Source organism: Canis aureus, chromosome 17 (genome assembly GCF_053574225.1).
Source record: "Canis aureus isolate CA01 chromosome 17, VMU_Caureus_v.1.0, whole genome shotgun sequence".
Taxonomy (NCBI): Eukaryota; Metazoa; Chordata; class Mammalia; order Carnivora; family Canidae; genus Canis; species Canis aureus.
This window is the reverse complement of record NC_135627.1, coordinates 1,107,768-1,133,509: the sequence shown is the minus strand read 5'-3', so window position 1 is coordinate 1,133,509 and position 25,742 is coordinate 1,107,768. Positions and strand designations below refer to the sequence as shown.

The following is a 25,742-nucleotide window of genomic DNA, read 5'->3' as shown; positions in this document are numbered from 1 at the left end:
GTTTTAAAGCAGTCAAGGGAAAGAGTGTCTTACAAGAACGAGAGTTCACCCCTCGCCATGCAGAGGGCTGGCCCCTGGACCACGATGAGTTTCTGCCGGTGAGGACAGAGGGCTGGTGTCTGCTACAGTGTGAAACTAGCATCCACAGTTGGCTGAAACAGACCCTCCTGAGACAGGCAGCCTTTGCCCCGCAGCCCTGCCTGACCTCCGCATGTGCCCACACCCTCTACATGTCACCGTTTGTAAAATTGAAGGCGAGTGAAAATCTGGCTCTAGCCATCAGGGTCTGGCAGGAAGCAGGGGTCTTCCTGGGAGATTTGGAAGATAGTCTGACAAAGGGTCATGGCTCTGGGACCCATCCAGGGGTGCTGTTGCCTGGGGGACAGCAGGAGCAGGAGGCCATGGAGGCCTGGGGTGGTGGTGGTGGTGGTGGTGGCACCTGGCCCAAGCTGACACAGTGGAAGAAGGTCTGTAAGCACCGTCTGCGGAGGGCCACAGGCACTGCAGGCCCCACCCCTGGAAGGGGTGGTGAGGCGGGGAGGCCAGGCTGGAGGGAAGGACATGCCCAGGCTCTCCAGGTCTGCAGCCTACAGCAGGCTGCTCTGTTGGCGGAGGCCCCCTGAGGATGACCTGCGCAGAGAGATCTGGACGGAATGGGGACAATCAACACGTTAGCTGACCAGAAACTGGAGTGCTTTCCTGAAGGGGGGCGGTTCAGAATAGGGATTGTTTATCGTCGCTATTCCTCTTAAGCCACACTCATTTCTGGTTGTCCACTTCTGGTCCCGAAGGGTGGGCCTCAGCCAGCTAGGAGGGCATTCGCACCTTTGCATCCATCCTTCCCAGGGCCCGGCCTGCGCTGCTCACATCTCACAGGTGATGACAGGAGGAGCCGAGGGACAAGTCGGAGCAAGTAGGTGAGCTGGTACGAGGCTGCCCGCGTTGCTGAGAACACGGCTCCTCCCTGGGGCACGCACAGGTTCCCTGGAGTGAGTCGGCGGTGCCGGTGTCGGTGCCGGTGTCGGTGTCGGTGCTGGGGCGCAGGCCCGCCCGGCCCGGAGCTCGCAGCGCCACGCGGTGCCCGGGGACCCGCCCCTGGGCCGGGCGGGAGGGGGCGCCACGCCGGCCGCCCGCTGGGGTCACGGGTTCCAGAGCGGTTCCAGCCCCGGCCCCCGCTGCCGCTGCCGGGACGGGGAGGGGGAGGGGGAGGGGGACGGGGAGGGCGGCGCGGGCTTCAGCTCAGGCCGCGTTCACCTGCAGCTTCAGCCCGCGCGGGAAACGCGGCGCTCACGGGGCGGCCACCTGGGGCAGGGCGCTGCCCGCTCACCTGCACGGCAGGGGCCGCCCCGGGGGGTCGGGCCTTCCGGACGGAGGCAGGAGGTTCCCGGGGCGCGGGCCGAGGCTTCCGCAGGGCGCGCCCCCAGCCCCGCCGGCCTCCCCGCGCCGGGGGCGAGCTGGGACCGGGCCACGGAGGGCGGGGGCGTGGCCTCGGCGAGGGGCGTGGCCTCAGGCGGGGCGGGGCCTCGGCGGGGGGCGTGGCCTAGGCGCGCATGCTCGCTCGCGCTCGTGACGTGCGCGCCGGGGCCGGGCGGCGGGAGGCGGGAGGCGGGAGGCGGGAGGCGGGGGCGGGGGCGGGGGCGGGCCGGGGCCGGGGCCGGGGCCGGGGCCGGGGCCGGGTGGGGGAGGAGCCGGGGAGGGGAGGAGCCGGGCTCGGAGCGGCGCAGAGGAGCGGCGGGCCGAGCGGCGGAGCAGAGCGCGCCTGCCCGCTCCCAGCCGGCTCCCAGCGCGCAGCCCGCGCCGCCCCCGGGCCGGGCCCGGCATGAGCGCGGAGGGTCCGCGGCCTCCGGCTGCACCGCCCGGCGCTCCCCGGCCGTGACGGGTCGGGGGATGGGCGCGCGGAGCCGGGCGCGGGGGCGCTGAGCGCGGGCGGCGGGCGCGGCGGGAGGAGCCATGGACTGCAGCCGGGTGCGGACGCTCGTGCGCAGATACGTGAGTACCGCGGCGGGGAGCTGCGCCCGGACGGCCCGCGGGGCTGGGGCTGGGGCTGGGGCTGGGGCTGGGGCTGGGCTGCGGCTGGACACCCCGGAGTCCGCGCGGCCCTGGGCTGGGCTGGGCTGGGCCGGGCCGGGCGGGGAGGGCCGGGGAGGGCCGGGGAGGCCGGGGAGGGGCGGGTCCCCCCGGGTCCTGCTTCTGCGGGAGGCGCGGCGACTTTGGTGCGCGCTTGCACCGCCCCTGGGGGCTCCGGGAGCGAAGTTTGGCGTCTTTTCTCCCCTGGAAGTGGCCGATCAGCCCAGAGGCCGGCGTCGCGTGCTTCCTCCGGAGTCCGCGCTCGCGGGCGACCTCGGGGCGGCGCGGTCAGAAGAGGCTCGCGGGGAAAGCGGGTCATTCGACATGAGGCGGAGGGGACGCGGCAGGCGGCCCCGGTCCCTGGCACCGGTGCGGAAGGGGGTGTGTGTGCGCAGAAGAGAAACAGAGCCGTCCGGAGGGTGGTGTTTCCTGCCACCGGCTCAACAAAAGGCCCCTTGTTCCCCGGAGGCTGGCGTCCGAGGCCGGCGCAGGTTCGGGGAGCAGCCCGCGGGGAGGATGGGGGGCACCGTTGGGGGGACTTGGGGCCTCTTTCCCGCAGAAGAGTCACCTGGGGCAGACCTTCCCACCAGTGAGCCTCCCCTGACTAACAGGACACCCTGGCCAGGGTCGGTGCTCCTCGTCCTCCCTGGGAACATGCCGGGCCGCGACCATGGGCCACCTGCAGGCCAGGGGACCGCGTGCCTCTCCCCAGGTGCCTGCTCCCTGGGGTCGCCTGGGGCATGTTGGGCGGCCTCCCGCTGCAGTGCAGGGAACAGGTGGGGCGAGGCATAGCCTAGGGAAGCTCCTGCGACTTGCCCCGAAGCCCTGTTTTGATGAGAGGGTGAATATCAGGTGAACGTTTGTTTCTCCAGTGAGATACGTCCTGGGAAGCCCAGTCGCAGGGACCGCAGGTAGGCAGGTATGTGAGAGAAGTGCTTTGTCCCACAAGGACACTCTGTTCAGGGCTCAGTTTGTCCAGGCCCTGTGGGCCCCTCAGCCATTTCATTTCCTGCCTGTTTCCCTAGAGGGAAACCGGGGAAAGGGTGGACCTAGTGTTTACTTAAAACATGCTCACAGTTTTCCAGTGAATTTCACTTCCTTTCAACTCTTAAGACTTTGTGATAAAAAGAAGGGTTGCGTGGAGAAGGGGGCCTGCTGTCTGCCCCAAGGAGAGATGGAAAGCGAGTCGACAATGTCCTATGACTCGGAGGAGGCCGCTGCCCGGTGGGCCTGACCTCCCTCCCTCCCGTCCGTCCCAGGTGGGGGCAGACGCATGGCCTTTCCTCCAGGCCCTCAGCTGGATTGCGTCCTATCCATTTATATAAACTTCCTGTAGTTTACATGTCGAAATTCCCTTTTGCTGTGTTATTATGCTTATGAAATGATAATTTCTCTCAAACCTAAGTGGTCACTCTTCCTTCAAGAACTTTCTGGGATGTGCATTATTTGGTAATGTCCCTGGAATGCAGCTTTGGGATACTGTTATTTCTATTTTTTCATTCCACATCTTTTTTTTTTTTTCTTTTTCAGTTTGATCAGTTAGTTGTATCACTGCATTCACATACAAGGCCATTCATTTCTATGATATTCAACTCTTGTTGATGCTGTTGGACTAACTGGAGATTTTCCAGAAACAGAATCTGTCAGGATCAGTCATGATGTAGGACCAAATTATATTTTATTTTGCCAGAGGACGAGCCTGCGATTGAATCCTCATATCCTTGCGGTTTTGTTATGTGACTTATTTTGTAAGAGTGAATAAGATCTTCCCCCGTTCTCTTCCAGCCCTCCCATGGTCAGAATTTCTAGGAAAGACAACTTTTCAGCTCCTTCTGAGGTGTGAGAGTTGCCAAAAGGTAAAGAAGTCCTTAGAAAATGTTGCTGCAGATATTTTATTCTGGCAAATTCTGGAGAGAGAGAGAGGGAGAGCGAGAGCATGAACAGGCATGTGAAGGGGAGAAATCTGTCCTGGGTTCCGCTGTGTTCCAGAGCCCAAGTTAGTGGTGTGTGGATGGGCGTGAGCCACATAAGGGTGGTTTGTGTTTACGGATGGCACAGCGCTTGCCTACTATGAAATGGCTCATGGATCACGGGGTAGTTTGGCCTATTGAAACGTTTTTGTATCTAACGAAGTTGGTGGAGGGTTGGCGTTATCTTCTCCTTCGATATGCGAGGTTCTGGAAGAAACCTGTGTACCTTCATGGGTCACCGCGGATGCCCAGGCGCCTGCCCACCTGCGAAGCTGTGTAACCTTGGTGGTCTGCGCCTCAGTCATCCGCTCCGAGAGGAGTCGAGGCGCTCGTCTCCTGCGGCTGCTGAGAGGATCGCATGAGTGATACGGGCCTGGAGCTGGGAACTGTGCCTGGTGCTCAGGAAACGCTCAGGACGTTTATCACCGCTGGCTGGTGACGTAATTCAGTGGCCCGGTGGGGCGGCCGGGGGAGACCAGTACGCAGCCCGGCACGCGAGCCCCAGCCCTGGCTCCCAGGCAGCAGGCCACCACACGGGCCACGGGCCACAGCGTGCTCGTGGGTAAGCGTCCCAGGGCGGGATAAGCTTCCTCCCCTGCCCTCCCCGTCTCTCACGTGGGACGCTCGCCCGGCCGCCCCATCGCCCATCGCCCATCGCCCAGCAGCTTAGTCTGCTGCGCCTGTGATTTGTGTCCGGCCGCTCATCCGGGGCGTCCTTCCCCAGGTCTGCGCGGGGCGGTTCCATCTCCGTTTGTTTCCCACTGTTTGCTTCCTGGGATGTTTCTTCATTTTAAGAGGGTGAACTTCTGGAAACTGGAGGTTTTCCTTGCTGAGAATAGACACTGTTTCTAGAAAGTGAGGGAAAAGCAAATGTGTTTGGTCCCTGGAGAACATTACACACACTGTATTTGAGTGCTTTGCACCTACGCACTACGCAGAGCTCCCCCCAACCCCAGGCCTGTGTGCGCCCGCGTGTCTGCGTGCACCTGAATAGTGGCCCGTCCTAAAGGGCACACGTGCTTTCCGCTCACGTGCGGGTCTCTGTGTAACAACGTAAAATGCTGTAGGATTTGGCCTTGCCCATCCCAGCCCAGTGCTAGACGGCTGTGACCGCCACGGCCTCTGGAGACTTGGGACAGGTGAGCCTGATGGAGGGTGTGCTGTGCGGCGGGGCTGCGGGCCCTTGTCTTGAGGTGTGCGCCCGGGCCTGCCAGCCCTGCTCCTGGCCGCGCGGCTGCTGTGTCTCTGATCTGCTCGGTCTCTAATTTAACCTTTATTGTCTCAAATCCCATAGAACCTCCGCCGCGCGTGAGGGATGAGTGATGCTGAGAGGCCTTGAGTCTATGCCGCAGGGTAAATTTAATAACAGTGGGGAAAGGAGTTTACGTTACGGGTTTTGCTACAGTCAGTTAAACGTCTAGGGATGAGAACAGTGTCTGTGTTTACAGTTGCTGAAAACTGTGTTGAATCCACTAATAAACATACCTCATGGCTCAACGACACGGGAAGTCCTGTATTTACAGACCTAAATACAAATTGTTCCTTGGTGCTTGGACCATATGTTCCAACAGAAACAGGACTGATAAAAAGACAGTTGGATCCCTAAGTCCCAGACTTATAAATGCTTTTCTAACCAAGTTAAGTGTAGGCAAAAATGCTATTTATTTGCAACGAAAATCAGTGGAAGGCAATTTATACAGCATTAGAGATTCAGCAGGATTGAGGGAGGATTGTGTGTGCGTTCGCTGGGAGGCTGGCACCTCAGAGACACAAAGTCGTAGATCCCGGAGGTCAGAAGTCGGACCCTGCCTCCCTCTCTGCGCGTCCTGGGCACACTGGCTCGCATCCCCGACTTCTCACTGGAGCCTGAAGTGGTGGGGGTACCTCCCTGCGCAGAGCCCTAGGTGATGGGGGCACCTCCCTGTGTGGAGCTTGCATATCCTGCTGGGAATGTGGACCTCTCACGACAGCTTACAACCCTGGGCTTCTCAGCCCTTCAGACCCTCCCCTTCACAAGGAGTGTTGAGACCTTGCCTGTGCTTCGTGGAGGTCTGGTGCTTCACCAGACAGGACGCCCCCTCTTCCAGGCAGCCCTCCAGCCCTGCCTGGTCTGCTCTCGTCTCCTTTCTCCTGGATCATCTGTGTCCCTCATTGTCCCTGTGGCAGTGGCCAGGTCTTCAGATCACTCATTCTTAAACTGCAGACTTCCTGCGTCCACATGCCCTTCCTGCCTCCGCTTCTCCATTTCCATCACTGCTGAACTTTGGTTTTGAACTGACGTGTCCTGCCATCCTCCTGTAGCCTCCTTGCTTTCCAGTGGGCTCATCACCATCCCCATCACCTTGGAGGCCTTTGGTGTCCTTCAGACCCTCCCAGCACACACTGCTGGGAACCCTGTGTGCTCACTTAACCCTCTCTGAGCCATGCACACCCAAGCCCTGTTCTGGGGGCACTAACTGTTTGGGGGTGGGGAACAGAGAGTGAAGCACAGGAGTGGATGTGAGGGCAGAGCTGGGCTCAGGAGCTGTGTCCCAGGCAGAGATGGCTGCTGTGTCGCCTGCTGCTGGCCCTTCTCAGGTCAGCCCAAGGCTCCATGCCAACGCACCCTCTCCTCTGTGCACACCCCTGCCCGGGGGACCCACACACACTCTGTCCGTGTCCATTGGCCCCGCATCTCTCCCTGCATCTCGGCTGCCCCAGTGCATGCCTGGACCAGGTCCTGGGCACGGTTGTCCCTCTGGAAACGTCTGCTGTGCCGGTGATTCATCCTTAGATCAGGGCAGCTGATAGGTGTGTGGTGGAGGTCGGGCCCGGATGCTCCAGAAGGAAGCCTCACGGTGCTTTCAAGGATCTTGACTGATTCATGACAGACTCTTGAAACACGTTTAGCATGACTTCAAACTTTTGGACTCTCTTTCCTTGATACATTCACAGCATTGTAAAAAGGTGGCAGTGGGCAGGCATCCAGCCACCCCCTCTCTCAGTAGGCACTACGGCAGGGGATGTTGGGTCCTTGGGGCCACAGCTCGTGGTTCCCACACCCCTGATGGTCGGCCCATCTGGCTTGGTGGCTTCCACATGAAACATCTTCCTGTGCCCCGGCCCAGCACTCCCCATGGATGGTGGCGGTCCTGTGGTTGCTGGCTCCCGGGGTTGGCGTCCCTTCTTGTCTCTGTGGGCTGGACCATGGGCCTGGGAGGAGGGACCTGCCACAGTGCCCTCTCCAGGAGCTGGACGGAGATGGGCTCCTACCTGTTCCCTGGTGGGGGAACAGTGTGCAGAACTTTTTGCATAAATAGTTTTTGTTTTCTGGGAAAAATAATTGGGTTTCTTGATTTTTGTTAGATTCTTGAAGGAGCGTGTGCTCTAGTTAAGGTTGAGAGAACCCTTGTCTCAGGACACGGGAAGTTAGTCCACTCAAAGGCTTCAAAGGTGTTTGAATTTTTTGCCAATATTTAAATGCGTGTGAATGTACATAAATATCCACATTTCCAGTGATGGTGTGGTCTGGCAGTGCCCGCCAGATCGCTTCCCCGACCACAACCGCAGAGTGAGTGACCCCTCACTGGGGGCTGCACATTGTCCTGTGGCCCATCTGTAACCACAGGAGTGAGCCGGCTCTTCTGGTTTGACCGGATCCTTGGCCTCTCTAGAGCTCCTGCTGTTCTTCGGGTTGCAAGGCCAGGCCTCGAGGGCGTTGTGCAGCTGTCCCTGGGCCTCCTGCCCCACTCACAGCCCCAGGCCTGGTGGCCCCTGGTTCACACCTGGAGGGAGGTCCCTACAGGATGCCTGATTGTAGCACCCAGGCTGGCCTGCCAGGCGGAGGAGGTTCAGCACAGAGGTGGACAGTCAGCAGGGATTTTGGTTTCCTCCATCAGCTTCTACCCGTGTCACCTGGGCTGGGGCCAGACCCAAGCGTATGGCCCTGTGGGGGCGTCGTCAAGACTGGCCTCTCCAGACGGCCCTTGAAGTGCAGTGGGAAGGCGCTCGTTTCCTGTGAAGGGACGAGAAGGTATCTGGCTCAGAAGGGTACTGCACATAAGATCGTGTCCCTGGATTTGGAAGACGAGACAGGAACTTCAAGAGAAGGTTTGTTACTTGTGAAGAAGAGTCTTTGGCCAAAAACCAGTAAATGATACATTCCTTGGGAACGAGGAGAAGGTGCAGCTGGGAGAGCTGGCATCTCTGCCCTTAACCTGGGTGTCTTCCCCTGTCCCCGGAAGGGGATAGTGAGCAGGGCTGCTGAGAGACAGACGGAGCGCAGGGGGTGGGGGTAGGGGGGAGGAGACAGAGACAGAGAGGGGGCAGAGAGAGACAGAGGGACAGAGAGAGAGAGGCAGGATGATGGGAGGGTGTCGTCCCTGCAGCAGTTGGGACGTCTTGCTGCCCCTTGCATAGGAACAGTCCCTACAGCTCTGGGAAGGTGCGCTCTGTCCGTCTACAGGATCCCGTGTGCCATGGTCTGCGTCCTGTGAAGGGTTGGGCCCGTTCCTGCCATGTCCTGGGATGATGGTGAGGACCATCCATCCCTCCGTGCTCACACTTCACTGGGGGATGGTTTCACCAAAATGCCTTGACCTCTTTTATTCTGTTGGTAAATTTGCCCCCAAGTGCACCTGCTTGGACCTGCTTTCCCATCCCGCAGATAAGACTTTGGGAAGACGGCCGGGCGAGCAGCTGCGTGCCCAGGGCTGTGCCCTTTGCAGGAGGATGTGGGGGCAGAAGTCTGTGCAGTAGAGTGAACTCGAGAGCAAGTGTGTTCAGGTGCCCTGAGGTGTACTGTCTGGGGAAGCTGCTTTGACTCCTCCCTGGTTCTTCCTCCCGTTGTTCCAGGGCCTTGCACTTCCATGTTCAAGAAGCACAGAAACTGAATTTTGTGGGTGATGAGTGTTGACATAGGTCTGTGCTCATTTTTAGCATTATGGAGAATTAGTACCTGGGTGATACTTTGGTCGTGTTTGGTGTGTTATAGGAGAGCCCTGCTCAATTTGATTCAGAGATGAGAAGTTCTGGAATACCAGAAAGTGTACCAGGTGTGTCTGGCGCTGGGAAGCAGTGAGAATTATGGAGCCAGGGAAGGAGGGGCCCAGGTGGCATCTGGTGTGAAGCCAGGTGGTTGGCAGTTCACTTTTGCCCTGGAGGGTACATGTTTTCCCACCCCAGGGAGATGGAGCAGAACCAGCCCATCTCATCCCTGACATGCCCTGTGCAGCCCCCGCATCAGGCTCAGGCTGAAGGCCCCTTCTCCTTACAATGGCATGTGCTTTTGGAGCCCGTCCTGTTTCAGCACCCTTCCTGAGCTGCTCTTGGGAAATGAGGGTCAGTGGGGGGGCTGGTGACATGGCTCCTGGTTATCAGGCTGGTAATAAGGAGCACTGTGTGCCTGAGAAGATGCAAGAACATGCCTCCCTTTGTACTGAGGGCTCCGAATTCTTCATGTACATGTGTGTTTGGCCAAGGGCCATGAGGGATCCTGTGCCCTTCCAGGCTGTTCCTCATTGGCGCTCTTACCTGGGACCTTGCTCACCCTCCCAGGTCAGCATGGGTAAGTGGAGAGGGAGCGAGTGGGCCACGGGTGTGGGTAGACCTTGGGCATGGGCCCCGGGTGCGGCTGCAGGGCTTCCACCAAGAGCCCGGTGCTGTGTGTGGATTTGGTGCCATTAAGTTTTTCAGTGGACTTCTTCGTCTTCTTTTCCTGCGTCTTATTAGGTAAGGTTAGCAGCCAGCAAGTTTCTGGAGTGATAGTCCTGTTGACACACAGGCTTGATTATTAGGGAAATAGATGCTAAGTGTGTGGCACGGGAGGATTCGTTTGCATGAAGTGTTGATGTACTGTTTAGTCTCAGGTGTTGGTTTTAAGTGCTTGCATCGAGGACACAAAGGGAAACGGGTACCGCATGAATGTCTCAGGCAGCTCAGGCCGTGGTAACAAAAGAGCCCAGGCCAGGTGGTCTAGACAACGACAGTCTGAGATCAAGGAGCTGGCTTTGGGCTTCTGGTGAGGGCCTTGTCCTGGCCATCAGGCGGCCGCCTTCTCACCGTGTCCCCTGCTATGTCCTTATGCGGCCTGTGCTCACGTGCTCAGGGGGAGGGGTGGAGAGAGAGAGAACACAGGTGACCCGTCTCCAGATATGCTTGTGCTGGTGGGTAGGGCCTGGTGCACAAGTTTGGGAGAGACACTGTCTGGTCCATGGTGGTACATGATGAAAGCTGGTGCTGTCAAGGTTGTAAATGTTCAAACAAACGGGAATGTCAGAGAGAGGACTTTGAAGGAGCACACTGAGTTTGCTTACTGTTCTACCAAGAATATAGGAATGAGTGTTCCACAAAATGTGCAAAGATAAAATAAATATTTAGTGGGAATGGGTTATTTCTTTAAAATTGTGGAACACATTTCGGTGACTGGGCTGTTAGTAGATACGATTTCCATCATTGGTTCGATCTGAAATGGTGGGTATTTATGTTTTTCTTTCCGCTGCGGCTGCAGGAGGCTGGCAGGAGAGTGGCGGTTCGTATTAAGACAAGGCTCCGAGGTATTGTTTCGGGTTTGTATCATAATCCAAATACACAGCGTCTGGCTTGTGGACCCAACAGATGTCCCGGTATTCAGCACATAACTGGATTGGATGAGTCTGCTCTGGCTGGCATGTTGTGATCTGGTGCCTCCGGTCAGTGGAGTGGCATGTTGGGGACTTCCCTTTGGGTGGCCTCTGGACAGTGGGACACTGCACCTTCAGCGGTTTTGCAAAGTGAGTATGAGAAATTGAGCTTGTTCTCCTGGTTGGCATAGCAGGCACGCGTGATCATGCCTGCAGCCGCCGACAGGGACGGAACCCAGCTGTGCCAGGTCAGCGTGCAGGTACACACACCTGTGGCCTCGCAGGCTCTGTAGACGGGCCCAGTTCCCAACCCCACTGCCGTCTCATTCTGCAGTAGGTACTTCACAGTCCCAGCCTGGTCATCCCTCATCCCCTGTTTGCCTACATGGGTTCAAGCATGAAGCAAAAATGTTCAGGCATCATTTATCTTTGGATCGGGAGTGAGGGTGCGTGCCTCTGATGATTTTTGCGAGCGCTCCGGAGGCTTTTTCCTTGGCTTTGCCGACAGTGGGGCTGAGCGGTCCCGGAGTTATAGAGAAGTGGTTTGTACAAGCCTGTGACACTGTGGAAAGCTGGGGCCCAGAGGACTTCTCCACCGACAGCTGAGCCGTTCTGTGCAGTGAGGATCCAGAAGCTCTCAGGTTCATATTCTGGGAAACGAGTGTGTGGTCTGTGAGGGGGCCAAGGCCCTGCTGTGTACATGCTCCCAGCTTGGGCGGTCTGAGCGCCCTCCTTCCTCCTGGACGGGCCTGCTGGCTGCCTGAGCAGGAGGTGGCCGCCTAACGCGGGTTACATAATCTTCCTCCTTCAGAGAAAAGAGGATTTCCTCCAGCCTATTTTCAGCAGAGGATTAGGGACAGTGAAGTTCTGCCATTAGGATGTCCTCTTGATTTTCGTGTGATTTTTCAAGATCTTAGAAATTTGCCCACTAAAATCCACGTTTTAAAATTGTGGAATTAATTTAAGATTATTACATGGAATAAAATTATGGCATGGTCACTGGTATGGAGACATGTGACTTGAGGGTGAGTCACAGCTAGTTTTGCAAAATGCCTGACAGCTGTACGCGTATGGGGTGACTTCAGTGACCCTTTTCTCTAGAAATGTGTGGTAGTAGTTTTGATTCAGAAAAACATAGATGAGCCGTGAAAAGATGGGAGAACCTTGCGGTGCACACACGCCTCTTTCCCTAGTAATGTCCAATTTTGGTGCCAGCCCGGGGTGGCATGCCTGTGACGAAGGCTGTGGTGTGCTGGTTGTGTCCCTGTCTCATCCTTTTTCCTGGTGTCCCCCCCACATCCCCTGCTCACTCGCTTTTTCTCTGACGTCAAGCGGGAGTAAGACAGGTGAGCTTGCAGCATTGGACGATACACGGGGGAGTGGGGGTGGGCAACCCATTAAAGTTCTTATGAAGAAAAGTTTGTGGTGCACTTAGCCCATCTGAGGTGCTCAACAGCGTGTTTATCAGATACGGTGGAGAGCCAGGTGTGCAGACCTTTGACTGTCCTGGAGACTGTTTTCGTGCCGGGCAGTGGACACTGCATAAGCACGCGGCCAGCGGGGTGATGGGAGGGCTGTAGAGGCAAGTGAGCCCTGGCGGGAGGATGGGGATGGGACGGCCATCCCAAGTGGTGCCTGGAGCCCTGGGCTGCCAAGGCAGATGGAGGCCAGCCAATATCTGTAGGAGGAGCACCTGCCATCGCTCAGGTCTCATTGCCTGAAATATGTAATACATTATGTGTGCTCCATTTGATGAAGTTTTACATCTTTTAAAACATAATGTGGCTACGTGAGGAACATGTTAAGTGGTAAATGGATGATTTTTAACATTGTAAAGATGTATTGATCTATTGAATGAATACACAATAGGTTGGTTTATGGGCAGTTTTTTTCATTGTGGTAAAACATATGTAGCATGAAATTGACCATTTTCACCCCTTTTGGGTGTGTAATTCCAGGGCATTCAGCACATTCACACTGCACGCCACTGTCTCCACCGTCCACCTCCAGAACCTTCTTGTCATCCTGAACAGAGACTGAATGATGGGCAATTTCACTAGTTGGTCTTATGTGTGATACTATCTTGCTATCTTGAAAACACATTTTTCTAATTGATGAAAAGACCTCCATGGAGTCACGAAGAGCCTTCTTGAAAGTTAAGGGCTAATTAACTTTTAGTGTAAGATGGATCCATGTAGGAGGTTGTGGGTTTTTTTGCATAACGTGCAAGGGTAACTTTCTTTTTTTTTTCTTTTATAAAGATTTTACCTACTTATTCTTGAGAGACAGACACACACACACAGAAAGAGAGAGAGAGGCAGAGACACAGGCAGAGGGAGGAGCAGGCTCCATGCAGGGAGCCAGACACGGGACTCAATCCTGGGTCTCCCGGATTACGCCCCGGGCCAAAGGTGGGTGCTAAACCGCTGAGCCACCCGGGCTGCCCCAAGGGTAACTTTCTGTAGAAGTTGAGACCCTGCCCGAGAGCGGCCCATGGAGGTCTGGAGGCTCTGGCCGCACCACCCCAGGAACGGCCCTTCTGGAGACGGGAGTTCCTAAGCTCAAGCCCCACGGTGGCGTGCTCATCGCATGCCACTCATCACACACACCAGGGGAACCATGTGGAGCCACACGGCTGCTTCCTACGAGTACTTGTGGGAGGTGGGGATCGAAGGATTTCATGGACATTTCCCTTCAGAAGCTCCATTCTGCTCACTCGTTCGAATACGTTGTCCACTTTCACTTAATCTATGACATCATGTTCCTTTGCTACCTAACAAATTATTAAGAAGTAGATGAGTTAACTCTAAAAGTGCATCTTCCCTACGGTGGTTGATTCTGCACAAGGCAATGTCCTGTTATTTCTACCAAAGGTGATAGGAGATTTTTTTGTTGTTCTTAAATTGGAATAATTCTTTGATTTCATAAATGGCTCTCTTGCTCTTTAGAGAACAGCATGATTCCAAAAGCAGCAGATCCTTCTTTTCATACCTGGTTTATTAACAAGAAACGTAGCTGTAAAACTGAGTAATTATACCTGATTTGTCTCATTAAAATCCGTGCTGTGTGGTGAGTTGGCCAGGTGCCCTATTTGGTAGGTGATCTTCAGAGTTGACAGAAGAGTGAGAAGTAAACATAAAGAGAGAATTCATGACTTTTCCTTTGCACGCTCCCACCTCAGTTCATTAAAAATTGGGTTGGGGAATCCCTGGGTGGTTCAGCAGTTTAGTGCCTGCCTGCGGCCCAGGGCATGGTCCTGTAGTCCCGGGATTGAGTCCTGCATCAGGCTCCCTGCATGGAGCCTGCATCTCCCTCTGCCTGTGTCTCTGCCTCTCTCTCTCTCTGTGTCTCTCATGAGTAAATAAATAAAATCTTTTTAAAAAAATTGGGTTGACATTGTTTTTTTTTTTTTTTTAATCAGTTTGCTGCCCTTTCATCTTCACAGATAAAATCTGGAGGAGGGCATTTTGTGCTCCTTCCCCAAGTGTGGCCTGTGCACCTAAGGACTGGCTCGTGGCACAGAGCTGGCCTGTCCCTACCCTGCCATGGACAGGCTGTGCACCTGGTCTCTTTCTCCCCTCCTGCCTGTGTGGTGAGTTCATCCAGGCCAGGGTTCCTGGGTTCCATGGGAATCCAGGATGCTGAGTATCTGATTGCACCAGGCTCCAGGGCAGGCCCTTAGAGAGGTCCAGGGTACCAGTCCTTAGGTGCCCCTGGAGGCTCTGCACAGGTGCTCCTGTCACCAGGGTGTCCACACTGTACCCCGGGGCCCTGCCCTCCCATCCCTGGGGGTGGGGGGGTCTGCATTGCACTGAAACTGGGGTATGCCTGGGGCTGGCCCGTGTGTTCTTGCTCAGTGCCGGTATGTTTGTCATACGGGCCAAGGGCTGAAATCTGCCAGTGACAGTTTGGCCAGTTTTCGGGACTGTGTCTTTGTGGGCATGTAGGATGTGACCTGGAAATTCAGTCTCTAGTCTCCTGGGACCCTCTGGAAAGGCGGCTTCTCAAAAAGATTTTGAATTGTATCTAAGAGGCCGCGAGGTGGCCTCTGACCCTGTAAACTCCGGAAGTCAGTGCACTGTAAGCAGGTGTGCCTCATGGCTGCAGTCTTCTTGAGGTCCTGCGTCTGGTGGGGGCATGTGGCCTCCCTGGGCCTGTGGCTCCATGGGTGGGAGCGCCAGATGATCAGTAGCAGGCGAAGTGAAGACAGGTTGCTCACAGGTGGCAGCTCGACAAGTGGGGAGGAAGACCAGTGTTCCATCATTCGGCAAATACGGAACAGAACAAAACCTGTGTTATGAACTGTGATGGGATGAATCACAGACCTGCTCTCCCTGCTGCCCCTGTGGATCCCTGGAAGGGACAGGGATGCATTTCCTCCTGCCGCTCTGGTGCCTGTCTTCCTGGTAGTGATTCCAGCTTCTCAGTGGTGGGTGCAGGGGCTGGGGCTGGGTAAGGGCAGCGGGGGGGGGGGGGGGCACGTAGGCAGGTGTGCTGGGGTCGGAGGTCACTTGTGTAGGGGAAATTGGGAGGGGCCTCAGCATAGTTTGCATTTGGGGAAAGGAGAAGGGACCCGACAGGTGACCAGTCCCTGTGTGCCAGCCACATGGGCCTGTGAGCACAGACTCAGGCAGCATAGGATAACAGGGGTTCCTGCCTGGTGCCCTTTCCCTCCCAGAGCCTGGGCCCTGCTCCTGGCGTTGGCTGCCGCAGGTGGTGGGAGGCCAGGAGGGGGTGACCTGGCGACCCCAGCCCCCTTTATCCTGCTGCAGGTGCGGCTTGCTCCAGGCACCAGGCGGGAGGGCAGGTTTATGGCAGCCTCATTCCTTTTCCAATTATGTCGTAAAGTAGTAGTCACTGTAAAAGTGGTTTCAAAAGTGACTTAGGGAGAAAGTGTCCTGAGTTCTATGTTCAAAATAAAATGTCAGAGGGCAGGATGCCGAGTTAGGTGAAATTTCAGCCCTGCCCATGAGACAAAGGACAGACAAGGAAAAACCTTCCTGAACCTGCTGCATGCCGCGTCCAGGTCCTGCTCCTGGGTTTATAGGTTTTGCTTTCGGTTTTGAAGTCCTGGCTTTTCTGAATTCCAGACTCTTGAGTTTGTAGAGAATGGTGTCTGCAGGCAGGAAGTGGGAAGGCAGGGTGCCCACAGGCATGAAGGTGGATTGAACCTCTGGGTCGATGGGGGCGTACAGGGAGGCAGCCAGCATCCCTCCCACCCTGCCCACTTTCTTAGTGTCCCTGGAGCCACCCTGCCCATGGAGCAGCGGTGAATGAAGAAGATGGAGGGGACCGTCCAGCCCCGAGGTTCCTCGCCCCAGCCCGGGGTGGGGGCTGCGTGCATGGCTGCGTCCCAAGATGCTGGTGCCATGAAGATGCAAGACCTGCTGGGGAGTTGAAGAACCCAAATGAGAGCTGTCACGAGCCTCTTGTCCACATTTGTTTCTAAGTCTCTCCCCATTCTTCTTCCTACCCTTAAAGCTACCCTGTCTGAGAGCATACTGCATCTCCTTTCTGCTTCCCATAAAACCTGGCCAGTAGCTCCTCGCGAGCACACAGGGTGGCATCCCCCCAGCTAAACAGCAACCTAATTAAGTCTCCCCTGTTCCCCCCACCGATGGATGAACTGCTCCATCCGTGGTTGGGCCTACCTGGGGATGGGCGTGAGGGCTGGCTTCCTGCAGCCCCCCTGGGCCTACATGGTGTCCTTTACACCCTCATGGAGAGAGGGTGGCAGAATGTGTAGCCCCAGGTCCCACACCGGTGGGGGGCGGCTGGCCTGTCTCCAGGGCAGGTTCCTTTCCCCTCTTGCATCACCACCACATAAACCTTAATTAGGAGGATTAAGTGTGCACCACGATTTGGCCAATCACGAGCATGGTGTGGAGCAAGCACTATCCAGGCACAGGCCCGGAGCAGCAGCCCTTTCCTTATCGAAGGAAATGCCCTGGCTGTTGACTGCTGGTCACACACCCTGTCCTTCTCCTGCAGCCCCGTGTCATGGGCTGGCCCAGTGTTCCAGCTGAGGCTGACTACCTATTTTTGATGTGCTGCCCCGTGGCTGGAAAGGAATCAGGCCAAGAACCGGACAGCACCCACTCTGCCTTTTCTTGTGCCCTCTGAGCAGAGTGGCAGGCGTTTGTCACGGAGGCCTGTGTGGGGGCTTGGGGTAGAGTGCACACCCACTGGGGTGGCGTCTTCACCGCCTACACGTGGGTGGTTTTCTCCTGCTGCCCTGGGTTGGGCATCTGTTTGGGCATTAGGATGAGACATGTGCAGTTAATGTGAGCAGAGGCTTGAACGGTGAGAGCACGGCCTGTTGTATTTCCGTGAACTTACAGCAGCTACGGGGGAAGGAGAATGTTTGTGTTCTGCTTTGCGTGTAACAGTCCACAGAGCTATGTGAACTTTTGTGAAATGAAGTCTTTTTTTTTTTTAAAGATTTTATTTATTTATTCATGAGAGACACACAGAGAGAGAGGCAGAGACACAGGCAGAGGGAGAAGCAGGCTCCATGCAGGGAGCCCGATGTGGGACTCGATCCCGGGGCTCCAGGATCACACCCCAGGCTGAAGGTGGCGCTAAACCGATGAGCCACTGGGGCTGCCCGAAATGAAGTCTTTTAAAGTTGTCATGGTTTCTGTGGGTACGGGAATTCATAGTCTTGAACGTAGTTAAGCAAAAAGGAATTCCTCACCCCGAACCAGCAGATGTGTGGGATTCCCAGGATGTGTTTGTGTCTCTTTGGGAAGAGGATCGCCATGGGCTTACATCTCGTTTGGTGCCCTGGCTTCTCGGGTTCCAGCCGTCTCAGGCAGGACGGAAAGTTCCTTCCTTGTTGACCCTGGGGCAAGATCACTTTCTGGCCATTTAATCTTTTGCTGACAATGAACTGTTGATAAGGATGGAGCGAAAGCAGCTAGCAGCTAGCAGCATAGGTGTCCTGTTGGGAGGAGGGAAGCCAGGAATGCAGGTGGACAGGCCATGGGGGCTGGTGCAGAAGGAGGGAGGTGGCAGGTGTGTGTGGGCTCATCCCCTCCCGCCCCTGTGCCTCTGTCCTTGGCTCTTCGGCTTCCAGGCCTCCCTCTCTCTTCTTCCCTCAGAGGCCTGCTCTCCCCCAAGCATCTTCCGGGTTCAGGGTACTGCAGGACCCATGACGCCCAACGGGGAATGTTTCCACCCCAACTGGAGAATGTTCCTGTGGCACTGGTCCTGTGTAATCGACATGGTGGTGGCAGCCCTGTGGAGGGACCCCCGGTCCCCACCTCACCGCTCCCTAGCCGTAAGCTGCTTGGGGTGTGGGGGACACAGTGAGAAAGGAGCAGAGGTGGGGGCCTGGCCTGGCTGGGGCCGGTGGCTCTTCCTCATGTGCTCTGCTGCTTCTTGGATACGACGCGTGTTCTGTGTGTGCTATGCAGTGTGATGGACACACAGAATGTACAGGGGAGGTGCTTCTGCCCACAGGATGGTGGCCAGCCCCCACAGCCGTTTGTCGCAGAGTTTCCAATGGATCAGGGAGATAGTCGTGCTATTTTTTTATGGTGGTAAAACATACCTAATATAAAAGTTACCATCTTGGCCATTTTATGGGATGAGAACCAGTGGGCACATTCCTGTTGTCCTGCAGCCATCACCAGTGTCTGTCCCTAGGACTCGTCATCTTGCAGAGCTGCCCCCATGCAGCACCAGGGCCCTAGCCCTGGGTGACCGCCGCTTGTTTTCAGTCTCTCTGACTTTGGTCTGAACGCCTGCGGTAAGTGGGATCATACGGGGCTTACCCTTCGGTGAGCCGCATACACGGCCCTCATGGCACATGGTGCACTAGTGCGTGTCAGGACTCCCCCCCCCCCCCCCCCAAGCCGAGGACTTGCAGGTTGCAGGTTTTGGCTGGTGCCCTCGAGCAGCCCCAGGGTGCGGGGGCAGAGCGTGTCGGCGCCCCTCCTGCGGGTCTGTGACAGGGTGAAGCTGGGGAAGCTGGACTCCCACATTTTCGGCTTTGTAGAGGGTGCTGGCCCGGCTCCCCTTGGACCTGGGCCATAGCACTGACCGTCTGTTCTTCCCACACTCTGTGAAAACCTCCGTTTCTCCGGGAATTTGGTACAGAGCAGCCTTTCTGCAGATGCAGCGTGAGGCCGCGTCCCTTCAGCACGAGTAGCTGCTTGGCAGGCATTCACTTGCCTGTGGTGGGTTTTCTGCTGCTGCTGTGAGTGTCCCTTAGGGACTTGGGGTGGAGACTCTGAGTCCATTCTGGGCCTCTCGGGTTGGTGGGACGTGAAAGCACCTCTCCTTAGAAAGACGGTTCTTTCCCTCATCCACAGTACAACAGTCTGGGCGGGAGGAAGAGCTAGATGCGCTTTGCTCCCTGCAGCCTCAGGGCAGGAGGAGTCCTGCGGGGAGGTCCACAAGCTGTTTCTTTGCATGTTGAGTATTAGGGAGACTGTGCAGACACTGGGGGCCAACTTTGGCAGCTTTCCCTGTGACCATTTCTGATTTCTGTTCATCTGCCTCACTTTCTGGCCTCCTGCAGATGCCCAGAGCTGCCCAGTATCCCTGCAGTAAACTGTCTACCAGAGCAAGGCTGTTCCCTGACTTGGCTGCCCCCCTGCACCTGGCTGCTCCCTGCACCTGGCTGCTGCCCTGCCCCCAGCTGTTCCCTGGGCCTGGCTGCTCTCCTGCACCTGGCTGCTCTCCTGCACCTGGCTGCTCTCTTGCACCTGGCTGCTCTCCTGCACCTGACTGTTCCCCTGGGCCTGGCAGTCCTGCTTTAAGCAGCAGACACTGTTGTGGCCTCAGTACCCACTGGCCCCAGATATTGCCAAATCTCAAACCTTAGGTTACCTTGTGACCCAGCCCTTCTTGGTGGATTCTTTGTCACTCGGGGGCCTGAAGGTTATCCTGTTTTCAGTCTGCCACAGTTCAGTGAGACTCAGGCTGCCCTGATGCTGCTGATCCTGGGGCCTGACACTTCCTCTGAAGTCACTTCTGCCTGCCTGCCTATGGGCTGCCAGGCAGGCACCAGTTTTACCTCGGGGGACAGCCATGTGATTAGGATGTGCAGCTGGGGACACTGAGAGGGTCCACAGGTGGAGAAGAGGCTGCCTGTCACCCAGAGGCGAGTGGGGAGGTCAGTGGCACGGAGCAGTGGGCTGTCCAGTGTGTCAGGGGGGCCCATTTGCTGATGTTGTTGGGTGTGCCACAGACAACAGATGCTCCCTTACCAAAGCCTTCATCTTTCTGCTTCTGAAGAAGCCACGTGAAGAAGGAAAGTATGGAAGCAGTGGCAGATCAGAGGCAGGTCAGCGGTGCCTGGTGTCTTGACTCATGGCAGGGGCCGTGGACACGCTGACCCTCAGGGGGGCTTGGAGGGCGTAGATGGGGATGCAGGCCTGTTTTGAGAATGAGAAGGTGAGGTCTTTCTGCTGGGAATTTTGTGTGAATGAGCAGTAAGAACCACAAGCAGAGATTATTCTACCTGGAGAAGAAATTTTTCCAAGTATAAGGAACTAATGGGTCAGGACAAAACGTAAAATGCAAAATATGGTCTCCTTTATCTGTAATAAAAGGCTGGTTAAGTAGGTGCATGAACAGTTCAAAGCTAACGTCATTTTTCTCTCCAGAATCAGGTCTGACCTGTTTGGGCACTTCTACCTTAGAATGTGTGGTTGCAGCTTGGTGGGGGCGGGGGTACGCACCCTCCCACTGCTGCCTGCTTCCCTGGGTGGACCTGTGGGATTCTTGGGAAGACACTGCTTTACAAAGAAACAGTTCAACAACCAAACAGACTTGGTGTGAGAATAAACATCCCCCAGAGCTCGCGTAGTAGGTGTTTCTAGCTGTGGTGCTCTGGTCTGCGTAGAGGACCTTTATGTCACTGTATTCTGCAAACACCACTGTTTAGTTTACAGGTTTTAGGTTTTATGTGTTAATTTACTTTCCTCTTCTCTCACTGCTTGTAATGGCAAACCTGACCAATTTCTTGACATATCTGATGAGATTGAATTTATTTAATAATAATGGTGGAGGGGACAAAACAGTACCTGTTGTGTGATGATATATGTGTCCGAGTGGCTGCCGTGCTGCCCAAGAGGTGTGAATGGGTCTGGCCCTGCACAGTTCAGGGCATGCTAGTCCTGCTAGAGCTTTTTTTTTTTTTTTTTTTAAGATTTATTTGTTTATCTGAGAGAGTGAGTGCGGAGGACAGAGAGGGAGCATGTCAAGCAGCGCAGAGCCCGAAGCCAGGGGCTCTGCTGACCCCGAGATGGTGACCTGAGCAGAATCCAGAATCAGTGTTTAACCGACCAAGCCCCGTAGGCACCCCTCTGCTAGTCTTTTTTTTTTTTTACCTTTCCTATAGGAAGCACTCACTGCTTTTGCCTCTGGAAAAAGGCCTAAAAGCAATATGAATTATAAAGTCATCTGTTTTTGTTTTTAAGCTTTTAACAATTCCAAATTTATTTCAGCCAGTGATATTCATTCTGGGTTTTGTTTGTGCACCTAAATTTCGATTTTTTAGCCAGCCAAAAACCAGTGCTTCCAGTCAGCAGACTTAGGACTTTGTGCATGTTCTGCATACAGCCTCCCAGAAGACAACCCCAGTGCCATTTGGAATCGTGGTATAGCCACCGGGGTCCTGCCTCCCTGTTGTCGGTGGTGCACTTGGGGAGGGGGAGGCTTCTGGGTGAGGACCCAACTACACCCCTTTGTCTATCACCATCCTCTGAGGGGTGTTGGGGGACCCTGGTCCCAGGATTCTGAGTTAGCATGTTAGCAGTCAAGGGCATGGTACCCTGAGGATAGAATACGAAGGGCCCAGAAGGCTTAATACTCTGACACTAGTTTTAACAGAAAACAAGACAGCGTGTGGACAGCCTAAGCCTGTTTGAGCATCTACATGCGATCCTTGACCCATGCTGACCTTCGTCTTGGCAAATACCCTGCGGGGCCTGCAGGGCATGGGCCGGGTGCATCTTCTAGAGGAGACTCAGATTGTTTTACGATCATCTGCTGCAGGTGTGTCAACGTTTTTTAGAGATCACCTTTTATTATTTTCTTATGTCATTTTCCTATTTATTACTTTTTTTTGAAAAAGCATTAAAGTCTAAGATTGGTTAACCGGTACATTGTGGGAATAATCCCATTTACTTAAAACAGTGTATCCTGACGCAGGGCAGATACTTCCATTCCCTCTGTAGGAATTAACCCCAGGAAATTACAGTCCAGGAGCACAGAGGTGACATATTGACCGTGGTATTGTGCATTGTTGTCCTGAAAGCTCCTCATATATCTTTCTACAGAACCATTATGTCACCGGACATTCATGCACGAGAATACCCTGTAGATCTTTCGGGAGGTGGTGTCAGGTGGGGTTTCCTGACGTGCAGTCTGTGTGATGTTGGGTGAAAAAGCAAATCATAGACTGTTCGTATAAGATGATCTCACTTTGAGTATTAGGCCTCTGTTTGGATTCATGTGAATTGATGTGTAGAAAAAAATCTGGAAAAAAATGCACAAAAATGTTACCCAGTGATTATCTTCAAAAGTCACAGTTATGGATTGTTGGTATTTTTGTCTTTGTTTTTTTCTGTCTTGTGCTGAAAGTTCTAAGCTGATCATGATTTGCATTTGTAATCAGAAAAAAGAATAAAGCTTTTACCTTAAAAGTGAGTTGCACCCCTCAGAATGTTGTTACTGTTATTGCCAGGAACCAGCCCTTAACAGAATGGAGCTGCTGTCCTGGGTCTGGGGGAGCCGCTCTGGGCATCCCCAACTGCTTGCCCTGGAGGCACCCCTGCCAGCAGTGGCCACTAACATGGTCCAAGGTCTGATCGGTCCTATAAAGACCCCAGCCCCAATACCAGGAACACATTCACCAGCACCATGAGGGGAAACAGTGGGAAAGGAGGTTGGGTAGAGATCTACTTGTGGGCTAAGGACAACAACTGGCATGTCACCTGAGGTTTTGGACACACTGGGAGAACTTCTCTGGTGACCAGGGCTGGAGAGGGGGCCAGCCCCCTCCTCAGCCAGTATACAGTCACTGTCTAGAAACATAAGAACAGTTTTGCATGTTCTTGGACTTGCAGTTGAAGACAGAGGCGGGAGCCTGGGTGGGGGGCAGAGGCGGCTTGCCAAGTCCTACAGTGGCACTGGCCAGGAGACATTGTAAAGCTGGTACCCGGTAGGCACCCTGGGCCACCTCCTGTGCTCCCCTCTCCAGACTGCCAGGTTGTGTTGCCTTAGGGATGCGCATGAGAAGCCAGTGGGAGGGGCCAGGAGGGGCCAGGCTTAGGTCAGCCAGGGGTAGGGAGGGAATTGGAGCCACTTTCATCCAAACATCCTAAAATAGTTGGACAGAGTCTGGAGTTGTTGGAAGTGCTCAGGCCACCTCTGCCGGCATCCACCTGAGGTCCCATCCAGACAGCCGGTGACCCCAGAAGTGTGGGGGTGCCTGGTGCCTCTGGGTGGATCACCACCTGGAGGCTGTCAGGTCCCAGGGACTCTGAGGGACTCACAGTTACATCTGCTGTCTTAGCGTTTTGTGGGATATCGTTTGGTGTGACGCCCATATACCCCCAGGTGTGCAGTCCCTATTTTCATTTTTTTTTTTAAGATTTTATTTATTCATGAGAGAGAGAGGCAGAGACGCAGGCAGAGGGAGAAGCAGGCTCCATGCAGGGAGCCCGATGTGGGACTCAATCCCAGGACCCCAGGGTCACGACCTGGGCTGAAGGCAGTGCTAAACCGCTGAGCCACCCGGGCTGCCCACGGTCCTTATTTTCAAATAAGGAAAACGAGCCTGGGAGAATGGGCTGCACCTGCAGAGTCCTCCATCTGGGTGTCCTGCCTGCTGTCCTCTGACACCAGTGGTCTTGCATATTAGCTCCACACAGATGCCAGACAGACCTGCCCCACAGGGTGGCCCACAGGACGGCCCCTACCACAGATGCCAGCTCTAAATATGGGGCTCCCCTTAGCCCCCATGTTCCTTCATTTCTAGAACAACTCCCAGAACTCCCTGAAGGCACAATCTTTGCAATTCTAGTTGTATTATGAAGAGCACAACTCAGGGGCGCCTGGGGGGCTCTGTCGGTGACACGCTGCCTTCAGCTCAGGACATGATCCTGGGGTTGTGGGATCGAGTCCTGCATCAGGCTCCCTGCTCCACGGGGTGTATGCTTCTTCTGCCTCACCACTGCTCATGCGGGTGCCTGCGCTCCCTCTCTCTTAAATAAATAATAAATCTTAAAAAAAAAAAAAAAAAGGAATACAACTCTACCACCAAACAGAAGCAACTCTGTGGTGGTGGGGGACCAGGAGGAGAGCCAGCAACCTGCGCTCTTGTGGGCAGGCTGTTGTCCTCCTGTCGCTTGACGTGTCTGTCCACCGGAAAGTCCCCAAGTGTCGTGCCACCCGCTTGCCCCAGAGGATGGGGTGGGTTTCCTGCTTGTAATCAGTGTGTGGCCAACCACTCCCTTGACACAGTCCAGGGGCCCACCTGAGTCACCTGAGGAGTTGTGGTCAAGGGGGCTCATTGGGAAAACATGACACCCTGCCTCGAAGGAGATTCCTAGGGCTTTTGCTGTGCCAGGAGCTGGAATGAAACCCAGAGATTCTGCTGGAGCCAAAATGTGAATCTGCCTGTTTCTGTTTCCACAATTATTTGCTCTCCTTTGTCGCTTGCCCCCTTCTGCGGCCATCTGTGCCCTCGTGTGGTTCTTCCCGCAGCCGTGCTGCAGGCCAGCCCCCGAGTCCCGGGTGAGTGGTCAGGGCCCCTTCCTCCCTGGCGGTGGCTGGGCCTTTGCTGCTGGGTCATTTGCACTCCACCCCTGCTTCAGCCCAGGGACGGTTACGGAGGATGGGGACCCCTGCCTCCAGTGGCCCCAGGTAGCTGGGTGGGGGCGGCAGCCGGGCAGTGGGAGGAGTCCCGGCATTCCTGTATGTGTGGCTGTTCTGTGGCCCGGGGGAGCCCAGAGTGACAGGCGCGGGGGGGGGGGGGGCTTCTGGGAGGAGGTGGTGTCCGTGGAAGATGTGCCTCACGCCATCCTCAGCACCCCTGCTGGCCAGCTCCCTGCATGGGCCCGTGTCCCAGCCTGTGTGCCGCCCCGCGGCCGGCCACCACCTCGCGGCAGCCTACCTGAGTGTTGTTTCTACCTCGGTGCATCCTGAGGTGGCCGGCGGCGTCTGCACAGGCTTCTGTTGCCCCCGGGGTTCTGGGATAGTGAGTGCTCGCTCGGCAGGTGTCTTCTGGCCCCAAGAGTGCAGCTGGTTTCTCTGTGACGTGCTAACGTGGAGGGTTGGACCCAAGGTAAATCGGGCTCTGGACCCAGTTCCAGGGGTGAGGGGGTGCATGGCAGCGGAGTGTGGGGGTTCCGCCACCCCCGAGCAGTTCTCCGCTCTGGCAGGTCTTTGAGAACCCAGTCTGGTCTGACCCTGACTGCTGGAGGCAGCGTCTGACTCCCAAGGCTCTGTCCCACAGGGCCCCTCCCCACCTTACGAGCCCAGCTTGTCCCTGTGACGTCCTTCGTGGGTCCCCTCAGTTTGTACAGCAGTTTGGAAAGCGGTTTGTGGACTGGGTCACCAGGTTATTATAAAAGCGCACAAATCAGGATGGGTCAGATGGGAGAGAAGGATGGGGACAGGCAGCTTTCATGCCGTCCCTGGAGCTCCGTGTCTTCACCAACCCAGAAGTTCCCCAAACCTGTGCTTTTGGGTTTTACGGAGGCTTCCTAGCGTAGGCATGGTTGATTCAGTCACTGGCCTGGGGCTATTGATCAACCAGCCTGCAGCCCTTGCCCTTCCTGGAGGCCAGGGTGGGATGCAAGCTCCCAGCCCTAGGTCTTTCCAAAATCCTCTAAATAGCATAAATCTAGACACCTTTATGCTCCTGGAATTTAGGAAATTCCAAGAGTTTTAAGAGTTCTGTGCCAGGAATGGGTGAGCACCAAATGTATGTTCTTTGTAAATCAGAGCATCGCACAAGGCAAAGCGAGCGTCCCAGCAGGCCGCCCTCACCCCAGGCTCAGGGACATCTCAAGGCTGCGTCCCAGAGAGCCTGTGGAGCAAGCCTGGGAAGCCGCCGTTTTGACCACTAACGCGTCCAGTCTGA

General features: G+C 55.6%; 1 protein-coding gene across 8 annotated transcripts in view; it reads left to right on the top strand.

Annotated features, from left to right (window-relative positions):
• Positions 1-1,833: 1,833 nt before the first annotated feature.
• The window catches only part of ATP11A (ATPase phospholipid transporting 11A), a 128,475-nt gene continuing 104,566 nt past the window's right edge, over positions 1,834-25,742 (top strand). For all 8 annotated transcript variants that reach the window (XM_077854919.1, XM_077854915.1, XM_077854917.1 and 5 more), the window contains exon 1: positions 1,834-1,989. In XM_077854919.1, coding sequence (XP_077711045.1) covers positions 1,951-1,989 — 39 coding nt within the window. In that variant the 5' untranslated portion in view covers positions 1,834-1,950. The remainder of the gene's footprint in view (positions 1,990-25,742) is intronic.